Consider the following 22,986-nt stretch of genomic DNA (forward strand, 5'->3'; position numbering starts at 1 on the left):
CATTTTCTGAATGAAAAAACACTTGAATGCACCCCAAGACAAAAGCTTTTGTAATAAAACCCCAAACAAAATAAAACACGGAAGATTTTCAATCTTGTACAAATTCTACAAACAAAACCAGTAAGTACAAAGAAACTCGATCATCTATTTTGCAAAGTTCTTGTTTTAATTCCTTTTATTCCCTCTAATGTCTGATTCTCATCCTGCCCCAGCCAGCCCTGCTCCCCAGCTCCCACTCCAACTCATCAGCAGTCACTAACCAGCTCCAACCAGATTCTGACCTCAGCAATAACCCAAATGCTGACCTGTCCACCCCACCTATAACCCTCACCTTTGAGCATCAGTAAATTTCAGTCCTTATGGCAAAGATTAATCACCAGAGGAAAAGATTAATGAAGCTTCTGGGGCTTCCTGACACAAATCAGAAGTCTTGCCCTCCTGCTACTCCCAGCCCATTGCAGAACGCAAAGTCTTGCTCATTTTATCACAGAATGGTTTGGGTTGGAAGGCACCTTAAAGCCCATTTTTTTCCACCTTCTACCATGGGCAGGGACACCTTCCACTATCCCAGGCTGCTCCAAGCCCCGTCCAACCCGGCCTTGGACACTTCCAGGTATCCACAGGCAGCCAGAGCTTCTCTGGGCACCCTGTGCCAGGGCCTTCCCACCCTCCCAGCAGAGAACTTTTTTCTAACGTCTAAGCTAAATCATTACTGTTTTAGTAAATACTGTCCTATCACTGTCTGACTGTGCAAAAAGTCACTCTCCTTCCTTTTTGCCAGCCCTCTTTAAACAATGTGGAATCTTTCACAGACTGTTATGCTGTGCACACATTAAACAGATCCGAAAAACGCCGGGGACTTACTGAGGTGGCAGAAGCGGCCGTAGAGCCCGGGGTCACACAGGCAGGCTCCGTACAGTCTGTGGCAGTGGCCCTTGTTGGCACAGTTGCATGGCTTGTTACAGTTCTTCCCAAAGAAACCTTTCGGGCAACCTTTGGAGTGCACAAACACAGCAAGGCATCAGCTACCACAGGTCAAAGCTCCAACCCCAAAGTGGTTTGTGGTTGAGCCGGGGCTCTGCGCAGCCTCGCCAGCCACTGGCTTTTCTCACCCCGTTTTGCTCATTATTTAAAAGGAACAAGGGGAGAGAAGTGGTGAGCCTGAGGCAGAGATGGAGCCGTACCATCCTCGCAGAGCTGGCCCAGCACGCCGGGCGGGCAGTGGCACTGCCCCGTGCCGGGGTCACACGAGCCTCCGTTCTGGCACTTGCAGACACCGGCACATCCTCTGCCAAACGTCCCGGGGGGACAGGCTGTGGAGACAGCAGGGAGCATGAACACACCAAGAAATCCTTCCCCTCTGCTGCAAGGGAAGCAAAACAAGGCTTCGGTCATTGAGAAGGACAACAAGGCTGGTGAAGGTTCTGGGACACAAGTCCTGTGAGGAACAGCTGAGGGAGCTGGGGGTGTTCAGTATGGAGAACTCGTGGGAGACCTCATCACTCCCTACAATTCCCTGAGAGGAGGGTGCAGTCAGGTGCAGGTCGGTTTCTTCTCCCAGGCAACCAGCAACAGGACAAGAGGACACAGCCTTAAGCTGCACCAGGGCAGGTTTAGGTTGGACATCAGGAGGAATTTCTTCACAGAAAGTTGACTGGGCATTGGAATGGGCTGCCTCGGGAAGTGGTGGAGTCACCATCCCTGCAGGTGTTTAAGAAAAGACTGGATGTGGCACTCAGTGCCATGGTCTGGTTGAGCAGGTGGTGTTGGGTCACAGGCTGGACTCAGTCTCAAAGGTCTTTTCCAGCCTAATTGATTCTGTGATTCTGTGAAAACTGAGCAAGGAGAGAGTCCTTTCAGTTGAGCAGGCTCTAAACAAAGTTATATTCTTCTATAAAGCAATGCACATCCACCTGATATTTACTAGAACATCTCAAAGGACGCTGAATTAACCAAGCTTGAGGAAGTACTGTCATGTATCCAACCCTCCCCTGCACATGCTCCCCTCCCCACAAAGCACAGCTCAAAAACCATTGCCTGTCAAGTCCAAAGTTTAAACAACGGAGCACAGCTTGGAATACTTGGAGATAAATATTTTAAACATTGTTTTTTCTCCCCCAAATACTATTATGAAAACAATATGTTGCTTTTCAAATGTAGTTTCTGAAATTCCCAAGGTGATCATGGCAGCAGTGGATCCACAACAGCAAAAACAAACTGTGAGATAAAGCCTTGCTCTGCTGTTTGCAGCCTGAGCTGGCTGAGTGAATACAGCTGCTGGAGTCATCTGACTTCATTGACATTTTATCAATGTACATTAAGAAAGTTGACATTTCACATCAATTTCCATTCGGCTTCTTTGGTGCATTATTAGAGAAATTTAGTTCCAGTTTTCTCCACTGTTTTAGCTTACCCTAAAACCTGCTTATCCTAAATCCATGAATTATGCTGTGTATTAAAAAAAGCAAGAGAAAAGAGTGAAAGCTATCACATATGACTAATTCATACAGATTAGGTATTGTATTTATCGCTTTCCATGCTGTCTTCATCAGACAGCAGGTTTAGCTCAATAACACAGGCCTATTAAAGTTCTTTAAATTCCAGAGGTGAATTCCATTAGATTATGTGCATGGATATCTACTGCAAATATACATCAGAAATGTTATTTATGAAATGAACCAAAGACTTTGGATACTGCCTTGAAATTTTTATAATCTATCCTGAACCACCAGCACAACAGGAATAGAAGTAAGAATATCCTAACTTGATACCTTGAACTCAGACAGACTGGAAATGATGATTTTAATCCTCCCCATTTCCTATTCTCTTAGCTGCTCCCAGTGTTTACAAACCAAACCCACCATCAGTTTCCCAAAATAACCACGGGCAGACTGTTGGTTTCAATCACTTGCTTGATTTTTCTACATTTCTGTCCACATGATGACATCTCTTGAACAATCTTGATGGCAATTAACCTGAAGAGTGCTGTCTACTGATGTCAAGTAATAAATTTTCATCGACTCTTTGTCTCACCAGTGACAGCAAAGACTTTCTGAGAATGATGGGCCATCATGTCACACACCACGAAATGGAGGGACCCATCTCAAACAGGAAATGTGCTGTATGATGTCTCAGACAAGAAGCAGACAAGTTTTGCCAAACTGCAGATGAAGAACAGCACATCAAGAAATCACCACTCTCTCTCCAATGGGTTTTGACACATACTTCTGAATCAGAAAGATCTTCTGCCAGGAAACAGGAGTAAGGAGAGTGAAAAGCTATTATAAAGGGCACTGACTTGGCAATAGAATTCTGAAAAATATGATTTCAAATACGAAAAATTAACTGTTCCAAGAAAGTGATGCTAATAATAAAAAGGGTAAGTAAAAAAAAAAAGGAAAATGTAAGAACAAAAATTTAAAAGGCAGCGTTGTGGGATGCTACAATGGGAAAACTCAAGTTCAGCATACATGTCCACCCAGACTGTCACACCAACTGCTGGGACAGACTTCTGAAAGTCACAGAGGCAAGCTGTGGAATGAAGCATGGCCGGCAAACTTTGGCAGCTTTTAGCAGCAGAGTGAACAGGAATGAACAACAACGAAATATTTAGGAGGGGGGGATGGTTCTGCCCTGACCTGCACCGGGGGGCCGGGCCCTCCATGAACCACGGCATCACCTACAGTTCCTATTTAATGCGTCCCAGCACAATAGATCGGACTGTGAGACAGCTGTGCTCCTTGGGGAGCTTCACAGATGAGAAGTACCAGAGCTTACCCCCATTCCCCAGCTGTACAGACCCTGCAGGAGGATCATTCCCCCTCCAAGCCCCTGTACTCACTCTCGTTGCAGGTGATGCCAGCCCAGCCGGGCGGGCAGACGCAGCCGCTGCGCTCGCTGTTGCAGTGGCCCCCGTGCAGACAATCCTCACACCTCAGGCTGCAGTCCTGGCCAAACGTGTCACCCAGGCACACTGACAGCAAAAAACCACACAGGGCTGAGTGAGCAGCCAGACAAAAACGCTCCTGCAAGCTCGTACCTATCGCTGGGCTGCAAACCCCGCCGGGTCAGCACAAAAGGCACAGTGAAATGGGCATTCCTGAATCTCCCTCCTCGCATTTTTGACTCTAAGGAAAAGGAAAGCTGGGTGTTCAGCTGGAATTTACTCCCCTAAATGCTGTAATTCTCCAGCGAAGAGCACTTCAAGCTACTTTTTAAAAGCAAGTGTTTTGCCTTCAGAAAAAGGAAATTTGCAGCTAATGCTTGATAACGCTGTATATAATTAGAAGCATTTACTGGGACTCCTCATCTTGCTAGGCTATCCCTGTTGTTTTATTGCAGTAAGTGGATGTGGTGCTATTTAAACAGGGTTCACTGATATTTTCAACCACCTAATTTGAGTGTTATTCTAGGGAAACAAAGCAAAATACACATCTATCACTTCCTTATTTCTTCATGGATATGAAGAGTTTTGTATAGGAAACCTGATATGAAAATGCATTTTTTCCCCTTTCCTTCCCCACCCCCCTTTTATCCCTTGCAACCTCATGTTCTCTTTGTTGAAACAGGCTTGGAAAATAAATGTGACTGTCTGATAAAATACTTCAGTGGCATTGAAGATTCCATCCATGCAGCTTTGTGCCTTCGAGGCTTTATGGCTGTGGCTGGAGGCTTTTTGGAAGGGGATTTTGAGCAGCACCTGAAAGTGAGCTGGCAATTTATTTCAGCCTACAGTAAGTCACAGGCTGGTCTCTTTTCACCAACAATTTTCTCTGTGAGGCAAGATTTCCTCTAGGTCTGAGCACCCAACTGTTCCCTTTTTTCTGTAGCTGAACAAATGCCCAAGCTTTCAGGGACATTCAGAATCCTAGTGCTCCTACTTGGAAGAGGGTACAAACTCATACTTCAGGAGAAGAATACAGATCACCATTAAAAACATCATGCTTTCACCTTAAAAAGTCATTCAAGCTATAGAAAATATTTAATTACTTGCACCACCTTACCATTAAAGTAGGCTTTTTTATAATACAGACAGCAGCCCAAAAATATGTCTGAAAGTATAAGCAATAAATTACTATTTGGGAGGTAAAAGAACTTACTAAACCATTTAAAGTGCCTTTCCTCCACCACCTTTTCCTACAAACCACTGCATGCTGCAAAGCTTGAACCTTAGAAGAAGTGCAGCTGCTCAGCTATGACTGATAACACCCAAATTTCTGTGGCTAAATATAAATAAAACATGCAAAAAATGGTCAATAAATATTTGATTGTGGTTTCTAGGCCTGATAATTTTGCCTGTGGTTATCTCATTTATCAGTTTCCCAGTTGGTTATCGGTGTTGTTGAGTCCGGCTGGATGCTGTGTGATTTGGGAGGGTCTTAACAGTTTTGTTCATAAAAGTAAGTTATCTTTTTATTAAAGTCAAGACCAGCTCCCGATTTTTGCCTGTAGGGCACAGTCCTCAGATGAGTAATTAGAGTTTATACAAAAATCACAGGACATATATAGGAAAAACAAGAAATCCTCCCTGGTGGCCCACCAGCACTCAGCACCAAAGCAAGCACAGGGTTTCACCTCATAATGCTCTTTAAAGTTGTGAACCTGCAGGTGGCAAAGACTGAATCATGCAAAGCCCAGGTGGGTGCAAAGCTGCTCTGCACCCCCTCCTGTGACAGTGGGTGCTCCTGTGCTGTTTGCCACCACTTGAGCTGAGCAATATGTGGATGGGTTGGGTGCTTTTCCTGGGGAACACACCCAAAACATCAAGGGAAACCTGAATCTTTGGAGGATTGTTTTTAACACAAATGAAATGCAAATATCTTAAACCAAAAGCCTCTGGTTGTTAAAAAAGGGTTTGTAAACAGGGACACACACTCCCAGCTCCAGGAGAAAGGGAGCATTTCCCAAGGGATTTAGTGCATCACAGTAACCCATGGTGTCCTCTCACCCCTGGGATGACGAGATCCCTCTGGCTGCTGCCCCTAGGGCTGTTTTCCAAGCAGCCCCCCAGCCACTGCTTGCTGTGCTGCTTACTTTTCCCCTGCCTCCCTCCCAACGCATCCAGGCAGCCTCCTGGCTCCTCAAACATGTCCCATTTGGGATGGAGCACATGGTAATGTCTCATCCCTGCTGGCACGGAGAGGGCAGGAAGCAGGATTAACGCTCATCCCTCCTGCTGATGCTCAGCCAGCCCAGCCCCAAATCCTCCCCCCGAGACGATGTCCCCAGCTTGCTGTGCTGGCTCAGGGCCCTGCTGGTCACTCACCGACCCTGTGCACCAGGGTGAGCTCTCCTCGGGGGTCTCCATCCTGGGCCAGGGCCCCGAGCGCGTAGCGGAGCAGCTGGGGGGGCCCTCGGAAGTGCAGCCCGGGGGCGCCGGCAAAGCCCGCTGCCTCCTCTGCATCCACCTCCTGCACACCTAGGGCAGCACAAACACAGCCCATCAGCACCCCAGCTGCCTCCACGGCACCTGCCTCTCATTTACACCCCCTGTTGCTATTACGATGCCATCAGGTTTTCCAGTCACACCTCTGGCCGGCAGTCCCAGCCCAGGCATTTTCTCATCTGTACTTACAGACTTTCTGCTATCCAAAAAAAAAACAGGCAAAAAAAATAAAAGAGAAAAGAGGGGAAAACTCCCCATCTTTCCTTTTCCTGGAAAAAAACTCTGCTCCTGGAGAATCAAAATTAAACGAGGAGATTCATTTTCCTCACTTGAAGTTTGAGATTATTTTTAGTTAATGAAGGTCATTACTCTTGCTCGTTTTGGAGATGACAAATAGAAAGTGAGGCTGGCTGTGCAATTTATTTTCAGAAACATTAAAATTTGAGCCTTAAACTGATGGGAAGTCAGCTGGCTTTCTTTTTGGTGTTGGTTAGAATATCAAACTCTGGCTTAAGGTTTAGCAGGTGCTAAACTTGGGTTATAAAACTGAGTTGCTCTGCTAAACTCTGGACTGGTTACACTGGCAGAAATCCAGAATAACGTCACTGACTAATGGAAAACTTGCCATGGTTGATCAAAGCAGAATCTGGCTACCTTTTTTTTTTTCCCCCCAGGATGTTAAACTTCACCAAATAGTGCAAGAAAAGTGTCAAAAGAGTATTTATTTCTAAATCAGGAGCTTTAGGTTTTCAAACATGTCCAGGGGATTTAAGTGTTCATCTGCCATTAATCTGTGGCAAAACCCATTACTGGAGGATGAACTTGGATCCACGCACTGCACGTAGCTCTACCCTGGCCACGTTCAGACATAGCTCAAGTTGGGCTCCCAAAATCCCAGGATCTGTGAAGATCCCAGCTCCAAAACCACTTTTTAAATCAGTGGGAAATGCTTAATGGCCCTCAAATTGTATTAATAACTCACCCACGCAGGCCCATCTGTTATCCCCAAGCCTGTAACCCTCCTTACAGGCACACTCGTACGAGCCCAGGGAATTCACACAGAAATGGTCACAGTTGCCATTATCCAGACGACATTCATCCACATCTAGAAAATCCAGATATAAATGGTGATTAGGAGCAAGTACTTCTGCTTGGAGAGCCCACGCTGTGCCCAGCTGCATCTGGCAAATTATTCTATACATAAGAGAACACAATTTTTCTTATGTGTTTTGGGGCTCTCCATTTCTCTCTGGTATTGGAGGTATGAAAACATTTCAGGGCAACAGGGAGTAGATTACTTCACTGATGTTTTTGTCTCGAGTGAAAACAGATGCTTGAAGCTGTTAAGCCCAGTTGATCCTTCAGTTATTTTGAGGGCTCTTCTTTTGTAGAAGGAGTGTTTAACACACATCAATATACAGTGTCCATGGAGAGAGGAGGGAAACTTTCTCTCTGCTGGCTCATCTCCACATCCCCACTTCCCCACTCTGGCTGCTGGGTTACTCCTGTATTCCAGCCTCACAAAGTGGAAATTACACATTTGCAAAACCTTATCAGCAAAGCTGACAAAGGGTCAGTGACTCTCATTAGGGCAGTGCCCACAAAGCCCTGCAAAAGGTTTTGACAGCATTTCTTCTACCCTGGGCTGTGATTAGACTGAGCCACTGATACCAAAAGACTTTTGACAAGGGCATGGAATGATGCAGGACAAGTGGGAATGGCTTTAAACTAAAAGGAAGAGGGTTTAGATTGGATATTAGGAGAGAACTTGTCCCTGTGAGGGTGATGACACCCCGGCTGCCCAGAGAAGCTGTGGCTGCCCCATCCCTAGAAGTGTTCCAGGCCATGTTGGATGGGGCTTGGAGTAACCTGGGATAGTGGAAGGTGTCCCTGCCCGTGGCAGGGGGTGGAATGAGATGACCTCTACGGTCCCTTGCAGCCCAGCCCATTCCCTGGCTCCGCACTCACCGTCGCAGGAGCAGCCGTCGGCGCTGAGCTGGAACCCCGCCTTGCAGGCGCACTCGTAGCCCCCCGCGTAGTTGATGCAGAACTGGGAGCAGCAGGACTCTCCAGTCTCACACTCGTCCACCTCTGCAAGGAAAGGGCAGCACATTCAGCCCTTGAGACACCCTGAGCTGCTGCCACAGCTCTGCTCAGAACTACTGTGCTGCAGCACTCACCACTTTACACCTTCCTCTTCCTTCAACCACATCAACACTGTCTGAATCCTGAATCCTGACAGCAGCTGCCTTCTGCCTTCTCCCATAGCAACCAGGACCCTCCATGTCCCGGGAGAGGCATCTCCTCCACAAGCCTGAGCTGCCATGAGGGGATTTACAAAACACCAGCTGGTCTCGCTGGTGACCAGGGACAGGACCTGAGGAACGGCTGGAGCTGTTTCAGGGTAGGTTTAGGTTGGATATCAGAAAAGGTTTTTTCCCCAGAGGGTGCTGGGGCACTGCCCAGGCTCCCCAGGGAATGGGCACGGCCCCGAGGCTGCCAGAGCTCCAGGAGGGTTTGGACAACACCCTTAGGGACGCCCAGGGTGGGATTGTTGGGGTGTCTGTGCAGGGACAGGAGCTGGACTGAATGATCCTTGTGTGTCCCTTCCAACTCAGGATATTATATGGTTCTATGAAAAGAGACAACAGCAAGGACCCACCAGCCCTCAAAAAATGTTCTGTTTAACAGTAACCTACATTTGACCACTGAGATTTCTTTATACTCAATCTTATTGAATGCAAACTAACAATGCTCTGATCCAACCAGGCATTTGCTGGACAGCAGCAGCCTGGAAGGTTCAACTGTAGTTTTTGGTAACTGATTTCCCATTGCCTCCTCCTGCTCTGTGTCCATTCAGAAATTGGTATTGACACCACTGTTCTGGTGATTAGATAGGAGAGTTGAGCTGTTATCTGTGCACTGCAGGCTCCTGGCTGCTGTCAGGCTGCTGAGCAGGTCAGTGGCCATCCAAGGGCCACCTTGTCAATGCTGAGTCTGCAAAATGCTTCTGAACGTGGCCCGGCTGAGCAGCTGCAGATGGGAAAGGTCAGTGTCTCAATTAACCTTGGAAGGAGCACCAACTTTATGAGGAAACACGGACAGGAGAAAGAAAATGTAATTAATCAATTGAGGTGAAGAGGTCAGTGTGAAAATGATTAATGCAGGTTATTTGAAGGCAGTGTTTTCCAGAAATGTCACAAGCTGAGCTCCTCTGCAGTACATCAGGCAATGCCTCGCTCTGGGTTCCAGCAACAGCCCCTTATTTCTGTAGGAATGTAAAATCTGCATCCAACAAAAAGGAGATTTTTGCTGTTAGGAGCGACTTTTCATGTCCTCAGCCTTCGTCAGTGTTCTCTCCTTTCCCAACAAAAAGGAGGTTTTTGCTATTAGGAGCAACTTTTCATGTCCTCAGACTTCCCCTGTGTTCTCCCCCTTCCTTTGCTGTCTCTGGAGTATCTGCTTCCCTCTGAAATCCCCAGCAGAATTCTGGTCACTGAGCTGGGATGTGGGCAGGAGGCTGCTTTGCCTCCTGTCAGCTGTACAGACAAGACTGTGTAACCCACCCACCCCTGAGGCTCTGGCTCCAAATCTGCCTCCCAAACTTTTTTTGCTTTGCTTTTTAATTTCCATCATCACCCGCCCTTGCAGCCCTCAGTGCTCCCCTCCTCCTCCTCTCTCCTTGTACTTGGCCTTTTTTCCTTGCAAGACTCATTTTGCCTCTCACTCATCAATGCTCCCACTCTCTACCTCTTCTCATCATCTCATATCTCAGTACACTGCTTTGTGGTGCCTGTTCCTTTTTCCATCCCCCCTCTCTTCCTGGCTATTCTTAAAAATCATAATGGCATACTGACAGCAAGCCCAAAGCAGAATGAGATACAGTCTGCATGGCAAAAGCCATAAACAAAACAAAACAAACACACACAAATTTCATAGCAGAATTGCTTAAAACATGAATGACTTTTTAAGCTCTTCTCTCAAAACAAACCCAAATCTAACTCTGTTGCTTTCACCTCCCAAGTGAGACTTCTCACAGGCAGAAGTGTAACCTCATGCCTGAGCAAATCTGATGGAAACACAGCAGCCTCTGTGACACAAAGCGGAGTTTGTGCATGAAGCGCTTCAGAGCAGGTGTGCCACTGCTCCCAGCCACAGCCAACCTCCTCCCAGCCATGGCTGAGGAGGGAAGGGAAACAATGTGCTGTGATGCCTCTGGGCTGCCCACGCTGAGACATGGCCATGGTAACAGGTGATGCACCAGTGTCATTTCCACTCCCTCCCCTCGTTAGTGACTCATCCCAGTGAGCCCGCAGAGCCAGGCAGGCTGGAGCAGCCAGAGGACCCGTTCACTAACACCTGCAGAAGGAGGGAAGGCATGGGGAGGCGTTTCCCTGAGCGACAGCTCCTGCAGGCTCCCTGGGCCCGTCCACACCTGCTCCCTGCTCCCAGCACGGGTTACCTGCGCAGGTTTTGCCGTCCCCGCCGAGGCGGTGGCCGTGGTCGCAGGAGCAGCGCGGCCCCGCTGCCGTGTGCTCGCAGTGGTGGGAGCAGCCGCCGTTCCCATCCCGGCAGCTGTCGACAATTTCCATTTCGATGCCTTGCAGAGAAATAAATCAAAAGGATGTTAAAAAGCAAGCCCAGGGGGAGTCACTGGAGGAACAGCTTGCTGTAAACCAGCAGCCATGAGTGCTGTAGCAGTGACTACGGTCAGCTCACACCCCCTCCCCAGAAGAGCAGGCTGTGGAGTCACTGAGCTCCAGGTGTTTGTGTCAGAACAATGGATGCTCTCAAATTCAGCCATGTGAAGCTGGCTCAGTGTTCCAGCAGCCACCTGCTACAGGAGCCTTCACAGGTTTCCTCAGGTTTATGCTTTGTTTGGACACAGTGCTTGCCCCAAAGGAGGAACAGAACCATCTGAGGAGCCCAGGTGGTGCCCCTCAACCCAACCTGATACGCTTCCCAAAGAGCAGCTTTGAGTTTTGCATGGGAATGGCAAAGAGTTGGATTCTGAAACATCCCCCAAACACAAAGGCATTGAAACTTCCTGAGCAGAGTCCTGCTGGCAAAATGGACACCCAACCACAATGCAAAACGATCTCCAGGTTTTGGCTCTTGGATGTCCCTTCCAGGGGACATAGCAGCTCCTCTGCTGAGACTTTGTCCCCTACAGCTAAGACAGGGTGGTACAGGGCCACTGCCAGCCCCCTTTGCCCTGACAGACTTCCATGCCCTCTTCGTGTGGCTGCACCGGACAGCCCTCACAACATTCTGGCCATTTCCAGTGGGAACCCTCCTACAGAAAAGGGAACACCTGGCCACCTCATTCCCGCCCAGCTACTTCCTCAGATGATTTCTCCAGGATGAAAAGAACCCACAGGGTCAGTTAAAAAGTTTCTCATGAAGGATTAGCCAGCTTGTCTTGTTACAGAGCTATTTAGAGAGGAAATAATTTCTCCCACTATGTAGGAGAACTGAGAAACCCTTCCTAAAGTATCCTCTGTACTTCCAGAAACACCCCAGCTCAGAGTGGCGGCCATCAGATCTGGCACAGAATTTCCCCAGACACATCTGTGTTGGTGGGCTCTGGTCCTACCCCTCTCTGTGCTCCCAGGGAGCAACCTGCTTGCCAACAAGAAATGTAATTCCAGCTGGAAGAGGGTATAAATTAAGAGAATAAATATTGAGGGCTACATCTCATGCATAGTGTGATTATTTGCACCAGGGAGAAGAAATCGTGTCTCCAGTCCAGTGTGTTAAGCCGGGATTTAGTAAACCCAGCGATTAAATGCCAAATCTGACTTTAAACATGATCTTCATCATTTACTTTGTCTCAGTTCTTCATCAGTAAAACTGAAATACCAGCTCTTCCCCAGCCACTGGGGAAATGAAAGAATAAACAAAGATTGTAAATTGCTCAAACACTGGGATAATCCTGATCATAAATATATGCAGAATGTTTTTATTTTTATTGTTTGCTCTGCAATATTGTACATGAGGCACAGAGAATCACCATCCCCTGAGATCTGCTGAACAGCCAGAAAAAATATTATCAGAAAAGCACAATGAAATCTAAATGGTCTAAACCCCTTTTTTATGCCTCTGACAGAACATTTCATATCTATACATTAATCACATTTCCTCTGCCATTGTACCACTCACAGCTCCCCATCACCTATGAAATAACTCTCCAGGATGTCTCTCACATAATTGGGTTTTGTTTTTAATGTATGTTAATGCTGTGAAACTGGATTTCATTCTTAATAACTATTTCTTACACACACATTCTTAAATAAAGCACTCACTCTCTGGCATGCAGCATATTTTCCTAAGGAAGCTCTGCTGAAAGCTCTTGCACAGTATTATTAGATTGAATGATCTTTGCCCACCTCTTTGCTAAAACAGGCCATGCTTTTGTCTGCATTCCAGGGAGCTTATGTTAGGTCCATAATAACCCCAACTCTTCCACATCACCTCCTTTATTAATCTACATTTACCCTCAAGGGCAGGCCAGGGATCACCTATCAGCTAACAGCACTGGGATTCAGTCCCTCTCTCCAGAAAAGCTGAGTTGATTAAGAAACCCCGCTGGCAAGAGGTAAGTATGTGAGGAAAGACAGCAGGACTCGCTTTAGTTTGGGGAATTTTAGTTGTTCAACTATTTTTTCATCCCCCATCCCTCTTTTTTGTTGCCTTTTTTTAAAAAGCATCCTCTTAATAGTGTCAATAATCTCAGGAGAAGCATAAGCAAACCCAGACAGGTAAAGACCAGAGCAGAACATCATGTTGGTTTTCTCTTGCATCGTATCTGTAAGAAAGCTGGGAGGACGAGGAGGAGGGCAGGAATGAATACATTTCATAGAACAGCAGCATTCTGGTAGCTCTGCAGCAGAATTCACCAGACTCTGATGACAAACCAACAGGACTATTTGCTCTTTGAAAGGCAGTAATTAGAGGTCTGTGAACACAGGCTTAGGAACATGTCACCCTGCAAACCCAGCAGCAGCAGCAGAGAAAGGAAACAGTATTACGCTTGAGCTTCTGCATGCATTTATTTTGCTGGGAATGCTAACCCCACTGAATGGGAAGGGAAGCAGAGCAGGGTGCAGACAGAAGAGGCTGAAGTGCAGGTGTCACTTACGGTAGCACTGCCGCCCGTCCGCCCCCAGCTCGAAGCCGGGGCTGCAGGCACAGCTGAAGGAGCCCGGGGTGTTCACACAGCGATGGGCACACCTGGCCCTGCCTTCTGCACACTCATCAACGTCTGCAAGCAGAGAGAAAGGCAAAGGCACTCAGCTGGATACTGAAATAAAAAACAATGCTGCTCTATGTGGACATGGCTGCGTTTCCAAATATCTGCTGAAAGGATTATCCTGATGTCAGTCTACAAAGGACAGCACCCGATGAACCCAGGAATGTTACACTCACATTATTCTCCAGAACAATCTTTTTTTCTAAGCACCATTGACCTTCAATTTCTCAGTGTGAACATTTACAGTGTCACACATTGTATTTGCAGAATCGGCCAAAGCAACTTATTTATTATTCCTGTAAAAAGAGTGATGGCAAAGGAAGACCTCATGTGAAGAACTCAGAAAAAAGCCCTAACTTCTAAAACTCTGAAATTATCACCACGTCCTCCATGCCATTATAGTTAAATTAACGGAGCAGGAAATAGCTGATTATTTTCTGAATGTCAAATGATCTGGATTAAGTGGTGGCTGGGTTTCAGCAGGGACGATGGAGACAGATCATCCCTGAATTCTGCAGCTGCTTCTGCAGCAGCACAGTGGGGAGGCACCTGCTGCAACCAGAGCAGCTTCACCCCACTGTGAGGAAAGGAAAAGGTGCAGAGCCCTAAGGAGGAAGGCTGCTCTTCCCCCGGTCCCTGTCACGCAGGCTGCTCCTCAGCTTCACACTTGCTAGACTGTATTTTGGAGTTAAATGCCTCCAAAGGTATTAATCTTCATAAAAACCTCAGCGGAACATAAAAGTACTTTTAAGGAGTAATTAGTTAAAAAAAAACCCCCGAACCACAAAAACTTACACTAAATACAGCTGCACAAAACACCAACCTCTGTGCAAAGACTGGTATCGCACATGGCAAACCCCTGATCCATCTCCTGTTCCTTCTGACATTTTTCTGGCAAAATACAGACTATTTACTGCACCGAACCCGGGTCAGTGTCTTGCACACGGCAGGGAACAATCTGATGTGCAGTTCCTCACTTTTTATCCCAGAAAACCACTTTCTAGCAGTTTTGTCCCTCCACATGTGCTGTGCCCAGTGCTGTGCTTGTGCCCATGCACTTGAGCACAAGGAGCTTGACGGATGCAATCAGGCTCCTTGCAAAGAGCGGCCCCAGGCAGTGCAAACACCACACATTGGCTCATGAAAATTTCAGGACAAATGACAGCTTCTCTGAGGCAGCCATGTGAGCAGCTGCTGCTTAGAATAAAACGGGTTATTTCTCCTTTTTCTCTAATTGTCAGTTTGCTAGTACACTGTGCTGGCCAATGCTGTAATATTCTTTTCCCTTCTTCTCCTTAAACAGAAAAATAAAAAGTTGAACCACAGCCACCATCCTGCACAGGTTTCTTCCTGTCCTGCAGCTAATAGCTGAAGTATGACACTTCAGCTGCCCTCTGTCTCCTCCCAGCTCAGCTTCCAGAGTCAAACAGCAGCTTGAATTTTGCAAAAGACATTGAGTAACTTCTAGGAAAAAAACCAATAATTGTATATCCATGGTAAGACACGCTGCTTAATGATTCAAAAGATTGTTGCCATGAGGCTGGGGAGAAAATTTGTTCCAATATGTAGCACTGCAAGTTAACTCAGTGATTCAGTTTATACATAAATCAACAGAAATGTCAGTGAGTATCTGAGATAAAAGGAACAACAGGCTGACCCTACTGCTAAACCCACAGCTGTTTCCATCCACTCACCATCAGTGAAGTGACTACACTACTTGAAAATACTTCTTATTTACAGTAATTACTCATGAGTAATTCCAGTAAGAGAGAATCTCTAAGATCTGCCATTCTTCTCACAGAAGGGCTTACAGGCAACTGAGTAAAATACTCAGGGTAGGACGTAAATATTTTGAAAGGCACCCAGCACCCTTTAGACGAGACAATAATTTAAATATTGGCAAGATTTCGGCCAAGTTTCCAAAAGAGGAGTTTAAAATTAGTGTCTGAATATATATCTGTATCTATATATGTATATACACACACCCTGATCCTGACTTGGGTGTTAAAAATCTGTGCACTATCACGTCCACAAATGCTTTTTACTTCATAAAACTGCTAAACTATCTTCCAAGAGTTTCAGTGAAAGAGAAAAGCAGGTATTTTGATCTCTAATTCCCCCACATTTCAGGTCAGAAACGCTACAGATCCTTTTGACAACCCCAGACTAAATACAGACTTTAGAATTCAACTTTTTAAGCTCCTCTCTTTGGAAATCTTACACATCATGATTCCTTCCTTCACAGTAGTTTCTCCATTAATATGGAAACAGCTCTCCAGCTAAAAAGCCCTTTGAATTCTAAATAGGTTTTCAGTGACCTGGTTCAGAGTTTTACTTGAACCAATTTTCCAGGAGCTGTATCTGGGACATTATTTTAAAGGGACCCCACAAGAATAACACTACAGCACTGACAAATCCAGTTGCTAGAAAGCATGACTTACGAGATCACAGAGGAATTTTCATCACTAAAAAGGTCCTTCAAGACTTTGGGCTGCTGTGAACACGACAGAGAGAAACACTGCTACAAAATGCACACATATATTTGTGTAACATTCCTTTCCACTCACAGCTCGGTAAGCCAGAGCACTGATTAATACCTTTCTTCACAATAAATGGTCCAGAGTTTCTTACCTAAACAGGACTTCTTGTCTGCAGAAAGAGAATGCCCTGGACGACACCCACATTTTGCAATTCCTCTCTCATTCTGACAGATTTGTGAGCATCCTCCATTCCCACTTGTGCAGGGGTCTATCACTGAAACCAATTAGAGCACACTGTCAACTGAAAGGTCACTTTTTGCCTGAAAATGGTCTTACCTGCCATTGTTACAACTAATGACGAAGTAGCTGGAAGAGATTAGACAGGGAAAAAATGTGACAGCATCTGGTGTACAATAAAGCTGCTGTTTTTCTGGATGCTCTTTGTTGCTGGACAACATTTTTCATAGAGCAGCAATGAGGCTTTAAACAGCAGGAAACCAAGCTTGTATTACATTGGAAGTAGGACAAAGAAAGTACATTTTATTGTTATTTTGCTGTACCTGAACGGATTTTCAAGAGTCCTCTAAACAACAGCAATTAGCACTCCAGTATGTGTGAATCCATAAACACACACAATGATGGAGCTCACCACAAACCAATGAATATTTAAAAGGCTCTAGGGGAAATAAACACTGAAGAGCCCCCAAAGACATCTTTCAGTCTATAAACATATGCCATTCATGTTGTACATCAAGGCTCTTCCCTTTTCTTGAACAATACCTTTTCAAGGATAAGCTGCTCTAAGTGGCAAGTACTTAGAAAAACTTTCATCAAGTGCCTCCAGAAGCCTCCACCTCGAAGATTTCACTGGGTTTTATGGGTTTATTTCTGGAACATGCACCTGCTGGAAGCACATTGACCAAATAAAGACTTGGTACACACCAAAACAGACCTACCACAACTGTTCAGACAGGTCTGATTTTGGTTAGGATCTGACATTCTGCACCACGCTGAGGTTTTGCTTTGGAGCACTCATTACACCAAAATTCTGCTGAATAAAATTCCACAGGTAAACTTGGAGGACAGCTTGAAAATGTGTCCTCTAGAGTTCTGCTTAGCTTCAACTAAAACTTTTGAAAAGCTATACTTGTTTCCTTACAATTCCAGCTCTAATTCAGTTTTAGCATTTTACTAATTACTGTCTGATTTGAGGCAGATGACCAATATTCATCACTTGCCTCCAGCCCAACGTTTCCTTCCCCTTCTCTCAGAGCCCCAGGAAAAACTCACCATCAGTTTAACAACAATGGAGTCAGGGTTTGAGGAACCCTGGGGAAGGGCTGAAGGAGTTTTGCTCTAGACCTGGCTGCTTCGCTGTTCCAGTAGCTACGCAGGAGAAGGGAATAGGAGAGAAAAACCTCTACTTCATGTGGATTCAAATATGGGGCAGGGCTTTTTTTGTCACTTTTCTGTGCAGCCAAGTGGCATTTTGTGCCACCACTCGGCAAAGGAGGAAGCTGCCACAGAACTGCCTCAAACTCCCTCACGTCACCTCCTGCCATCTCGGGAACACACAACCGTTCCAGGCTGCAGGGCTCAGTTTGACTTGACAGTATTAAAAAAAAAAATAAAAGCACTGTTAGGGATGTAGAAGTGAAATTGGACTTCTGACACGATAGGTTGCAAATAGGTTTCCAAGGAACAGCAGCACTTCATCGTGCATGACACTTCCAAGGCTGACAACTTGGCTCCGCAGCTCGACAATTTGCGGTCTACAAAGGATTTAGCTCCAAGCAAGAACTCACTCCGTGCTGATATGAAATATTGAGTTATTTGCCGATTCTTTTTCTATTTGGGTAAATTAAATGAAATCACTATCAAACAGCATCTGCTAAACCTGCATATTATGAAGGTTTTCAGAGCAGCTAAAGCTTTAATTTGAGAATGATTACGGCACGGAGTAAAGCTTGTAATGCTCTGTGACATGACAACAGGCGAACAACAAATTACATGGTAGATGTTAGTAAAACATAGTAATTCAAATAAAGATAGCAGCCTTGGAAATCCTTGGATGAGGTAAGTTTGTAAAGGAAAGATCTTCAGGACATAAGGCAATCAGTGATTGACTTGCTTTCCAGCGACATGCATGTTCCTGTTACAAGAAGGTTTCAGGAAAAGCCAAAAATAACTCATTAGTGTTCTTGTTTCACACATTTGCCTCTTATTGGTTCATTTAATAACTTTAGTAGGTAACAGACTCCATCCTACAAAGCCCTACTCCAAGCTGTTAAACACTATGGTGAAAAATTTACTGGCATGGTTTCATTGCCCACGTGCCTCAGGACACAGAATCCCAGGATGGTTTGGGTTGGAAGGGACCTTAAAGCTCATCCAGCTCCATCCCCTGCCATGGGCAGGGACACCTTCCACTATCCCAGGTTGCTCCAAGCCCCGTCCAACCTGGCTTTGAACACTTCCAGGGATGGGGCAGACCTCCCAGTCCTTCACTGCAAGGCTGTAAAGAACAGGGTCTCCAGGCCTATCTGCCATGACCTCTAGTGCACCTAAAGAAAAGAGATTTGGGCCTTATCAAATTAATTTTCTTGTTCACAGCAACCGTGACTTCACACTGAAGAAAATATGAAGTGTTAAAGAGCAAAATTGCCAGGCTTAAGTGTTTCTCTAAAGCTTTCCAGGGCTGTGGGTGCACTATTAGCTCCCAAGTAGTCCACAGGGATGAATCCACACCTGCCCAACACCTACACCTGCTGTGGCAAATGCTCTCATACACTGTGTTTTCTCCATCCAAACCATGACTCCAGCAGCCAAGCCTTGTGGTTGGAAAATAAAAAACCAGCCAGGCTCACCTCCTCCCACCTCTTCTACTTAAAATACCTCTGAACTGACAACCCAAATGCATTCACGACCACCCTCATTTGTTCCTGTAAAAATCTTGTCCATGGGCTTACCTAGCACTTTTCTCTCCCAGGTATTCATTCACTAAGGTATTTATGGGGGGAAAAGCATCCTACTCAGTCCTCATTTTTCAAGATGAGCTCTGCTTACAAGACAGATGTTCCTTCCCCCAGGCACAACTGCCCTCCTGAGGGAGCTGCACTGATTTATTTTGATTTAAACACCCTGAGGTAAGCAGGCACCCAGGTAAGGCCTCACCTGCAGACAAGGCTGAGCCTGCCCCTCTGCAGTTTTCAGTAATTGCTAGCTGGTGATGAACCACTGCCTTTGGTGGGTGGCTGACCCTCTTCAGCCCCATGACGTGAGGGAGTGAACAGCAGTGGCAAAACCTCCCCCCTTAGGGGCCCAGCTGAGACAGAGTATGAGGTGGCCCAGGAAAGCTTGAACTGTGCCGTGACCACTCTGGGACAACTCCCACCCCACCTGGCATCACCACACTCCAACCCTGGTGACCCCACCACACCATAAAAACCCACCCTTCAGTTCTGTGCAGGCCCTGCACAGCCAGCTGGCCATGGACATCTCAAGATGTTGAGAAACAGGATGGAGAACAGTGGAGGAAGGTCTCTGACACCCCCTTCTCCCTAAAGCTCCTCTTTTCTGGCTCTTTCTGATAATCTCAAGGACAGAACGTGGCCACCCCGCGAGAGACAGAGAGGCCACCAGGATGTGGGTGCTCCCTGAGGTGCAGCCCCCACAGAGGGCAGGATTTGGGGAGGCTCAAACCGAGGACGAGTGCTCTCTGCACCCAGCAGGAGCTGGGAGCCATCTGAACAGCAGGATTTACTTACACTTCATACACAGCACATAAAATCTCTGAGCAGAAGAGGAGCCATATGGAAACGGTTTTGTGACAGGAATTTCAGCTCAATAAATCCATAAATTTGGCCCTATCTTTCTCTGGCATGTTCAAGGGTGTGTGTGTGCTTGTGTTGGGGAATGGGGGGGTTGCCTTCAAAACTGATGAATATGTTAAGATATACAAGAAAAGAAAAGCAACAATCAAACTCAAAGGTAGCATTGCTGTTCTGCTTGAGAGAGTGCTTAGAAACCTGAAGGGGAGGATGAATGAATCAGACTGTGATAAGCTAAAAGGAGGTAAAGAAAAGACTTTTTGTAGAATAAAACATGTAATACAGGCCAACTCTATATGCAACTTGATGAACAATAAAATGTTAGAATTAAATCACAATTAAGTTCCTAACCTACGCCATCACCATCAGCATGCAAGGAACAGCCAGGGATCTACGAGGCCAAAATCTTGTTCAAAGTTGTGATTTGAAGTGGACTTCACACCTCAAACGTGTCATTTTAAAATCCTGCTAATAAGCAATTCCTAAAGCTGCTTTTGGCACACAGGGGGAAATAGGAATGAACACACCATCCTGGGGTTTTTTAAATTGCCTTTACTGTGTGTCTTCAGGCAGGTATCACAGGACTCACCTTCACAGGATTTGGCATCTGTCTTCAGCTTGTAGCCTGGCTGGCACTGGCACTTGTAGTGGTCCTCACTGAGCTGAACACAGTCCTGCTCACAGCCTCCGTTGTTAACGCTGCAGGAATTGACAGCTGGAGCCAAGGAAGCAGTGAAGGAATGCACGTCAACAACCTGAGAAACTTATTTCCTATTTTAAATACATAAATGACAGCAAAACCAGGCAAACCTCGCTGAATAGCTTTCACAAACGCACCTGTCCCCACCCCTGAGTGACTGCTCTCCCTTGTGCTCACAGGGCTTGGCTGACACAGTGTCCCACACCACTGAAATCCTCATTCCAGGGAGAGGCAGGTGAGATCTAAGGGCTGTAATGCTGACTGAAGCACAGCACCCTTTGATCTGACAGCACCAAAGCACTGACAATCCACCGAGGTAAGGAGGGGAAAAAAACCAGCCCTGCTGGCACTTGCCCATTGATTATCTTCTTCTCGGCCTGCTTTCATTGATTAAAAATAGTAATTGTCTTTCAGGCTGATTTCCTCAGCCTCGTACATAAAAAATGCAAATGACAGAAGCCACAGACTCTGCAGGACAGACTCACACAGCAAACCACAGGAACAGAGGGTCCTCTGTACATCTTTAAAGATGCTGCTTCTTTCACCCAAGCAAATTAATATTCTTTTTTGTTCAACACATATCCCTGGCCTCTGGAGAAACATTTCTCCTCCTGACAAAACATGTTAACACACACCCACACCTATTCACATGCTGCATGTAAAAATAAGAGTGATGGTTTGACGCTGCTATTGTGCTGCACGGATGGCAGTGTGTGTGCACGGCTGCACTGAGATGTATTTCAACAGCAGGGATGTAGTATGGAGAGATTTAAATTAGATATTAGGAGGAAATTCTTGACTCTGAGGGTGGGGAGGCCCTGGCACAGGGTGCCCAGAGAAGCTCTGGCTGCCCCATGCCTGGAAGTGTCCAAGGCCAGGTTGGACAGGGCTTGGAGCAACCTGGGATAGTGGAAGGTGTCCCTGCCCATGGCAGGGGGTGGCACTGGATGGGCTCTGAAGTCCCTTCCTACCCACACCACTCTAGGGTTCTGTGTTCTCTATGAGTAGCTGGAAAGACTATTTGGTCCTTCATGGAATGCACCAAACTCTGAACCCAATGAAGTCAGCAAAGACCACTGATACTTATTTTAGCAATATTCATATTTCTTCATTTATCTGCAACAGACATTAGCAAATGTTAGTTGCAGAACCTGCTACAGGATTTGTTTCACCCTATGCCACCAATTAGCAAACACTGAGTTTGTGCAGTCAAGTGTGTGTTAAAAAGGTGAAAAGAAAAGCAAATTTTTACATCCTCCTGGCTGCACACACAGCAGGAGGCACCTCACTGCACAAAAACCTGACCCTGGCTTCCAATCTCCACCTGTGCCCACGAACATTCTGCCCTGTTAGAAACAGAACTTGAAAGCAGCTTCATGTCTACACAGGAGACAGCAGACCCCGTGCACTCTGAGCTTCCAGCTCCCTGCACATTTGTATCCAAAGACCTGTTTTCCAGCAAGAATATTCAAATAAGATGAAAATATTTCAGAAGACGAAAAACATCTTAAATCCAAGTGACAGAATATACATCTCGGCTTTTAAAGTGCCATTTTCTCCCTCCGTTTCTGGGCACGAGCCAATTTGGATGCAAGGGGAGATAAGCAGCAACCTGTCATGACAAGAATTTTGGAGGATCTGAAGGTGGGAGGGGACAGGTGTGAAATCCTGCACTGGAGGGACTGTGCATCCCAATTTGGTGTGTGGCTCTGCCAGCGGCCAGGGAGCCCAGGGGTGCCCCTGGAGCACCCAGGGCAGGTTTGTCACGGCTGCTGCTGAAGCATCATGCTGGATCCATGAGAGGAGGTGCCAGACTGAAGGAGAGGAGCCTCCACCAGGGACAGGACAGGACGGATTGTGCTCGTGCTGCCAGGAGCCAGCAACACATCTCTGATCAGAGAAAGGGAGAGACTTGGCACCTCATGGGTCTGATTCCATCTGTGACAAAGGGGCTTGTGGCTGGAGGTCTGAGCACCTCCATAGGCAGAAATATGGCCTGACATTCACTTTCAAAGATTTACTCTCGAAATCTGGTAGAAACCCAGCCCTGACATGGATTCCAGATGGCTGGTGATGATGCCAGGTGATGCCAAGCAAGGGAGGTGGCATCTGAGGAGGGGGACAGTGGTGGGAGACACCATGTGTGAAACAAGGATCACAGAATCCCAGAATGGTTTGGGTTCATCTTGAAGATCATCTCATTTCACCCCCTGCCATGGGCAAGGACACCTTCCACTGTCCCAGACTGCTCCCAAGCCCTGTCCAACCTGGCCTTGGGCACTGCCAGGGATCCAGGGGCAGCCAGAGCTTCTCTGGGCACCCTGTGCCAGGGCCTCCCC

General features: G+C 46.5%; 1 protein-coding gene across 10 annotated transcripts in view; it reads right to left on the reverse strand.

Annotated features, from left to right (window-relative positions):
• Window positions 1–22,986, reverse strand: part of LOC121670956 (multiple epidermal growth factor-like domains protein 6) — a 192,580-nt gene that overhangs the window by 43,674 nt on the left and 125,920 nt on the right. For 7 of the 10 annotated variants that reach the window (XR_006018348.1, XR_006018347.1, XM_042041962.1 and 4 more), the window contains exons 7-16: window positions 20,537–20,662; window positions 16,269–16,391; window positions 13,527–13,649; window positions 10,848–10,985; window positions 8,354–8,476; window positions 7,368–7,490; window positions 6,266–6,418; window positions 3,842–3,973; window positions 1,185–1,313; window positions 865–993 (exon numbers count right to left, since the gene is read on the reverse strand). Coding sequence is in view for 8 of the 10 variants with exons in the window: in XM_042041962.1 (XP_041897896.1) it covers window positions 865–993; window positions 1,185–1,313; window positions 3,842–3,973; window positions 6,266–6,418; window positions 7,368–7,490; window positions 8,354–8,476; window positions 10,848–10,985; window positions 13,527–13,649; window positions 16,269–16,391; window positions 20,537–20,662 (1,299 nt within the window). In the remaining 2 variants the exon portion in view is untranslated. The remainder of the gene's footprint in view (window positions 1–864; window positions 994–1,184; window positions 1,314–3,841; window positions 3,974–6,265; window positions 6,419–7,367; window positions 7,491–8,353; window positions 8,477–10,847; window positions 10,986–13,526; window positions 13,650–16,268; window positions 16,392–20,536; window positions 20,663–22,986) is intronic. The other 3 variants (XM_042041961.1, XM_042041965.1, XM_042041963.1) reach the window with 3 other exon arrangements.

This window comes from Corvus kubaryi, unplaced genomic scaffold (genome assembly GCF_017639235.1).
Source record: "Corvus kubaryi isolate FWS band 111438036 unplaced genomic scaffold, C.kubaryi_AGA036_p1.0 37397, whole genome shotgun sequence".
Classification (NCBI taxonomy): Eukaryota; Metazoa; Chordata; class Aves; order Passeriformes; family Corvidae; genus Corvus; species Corvus kubaryi.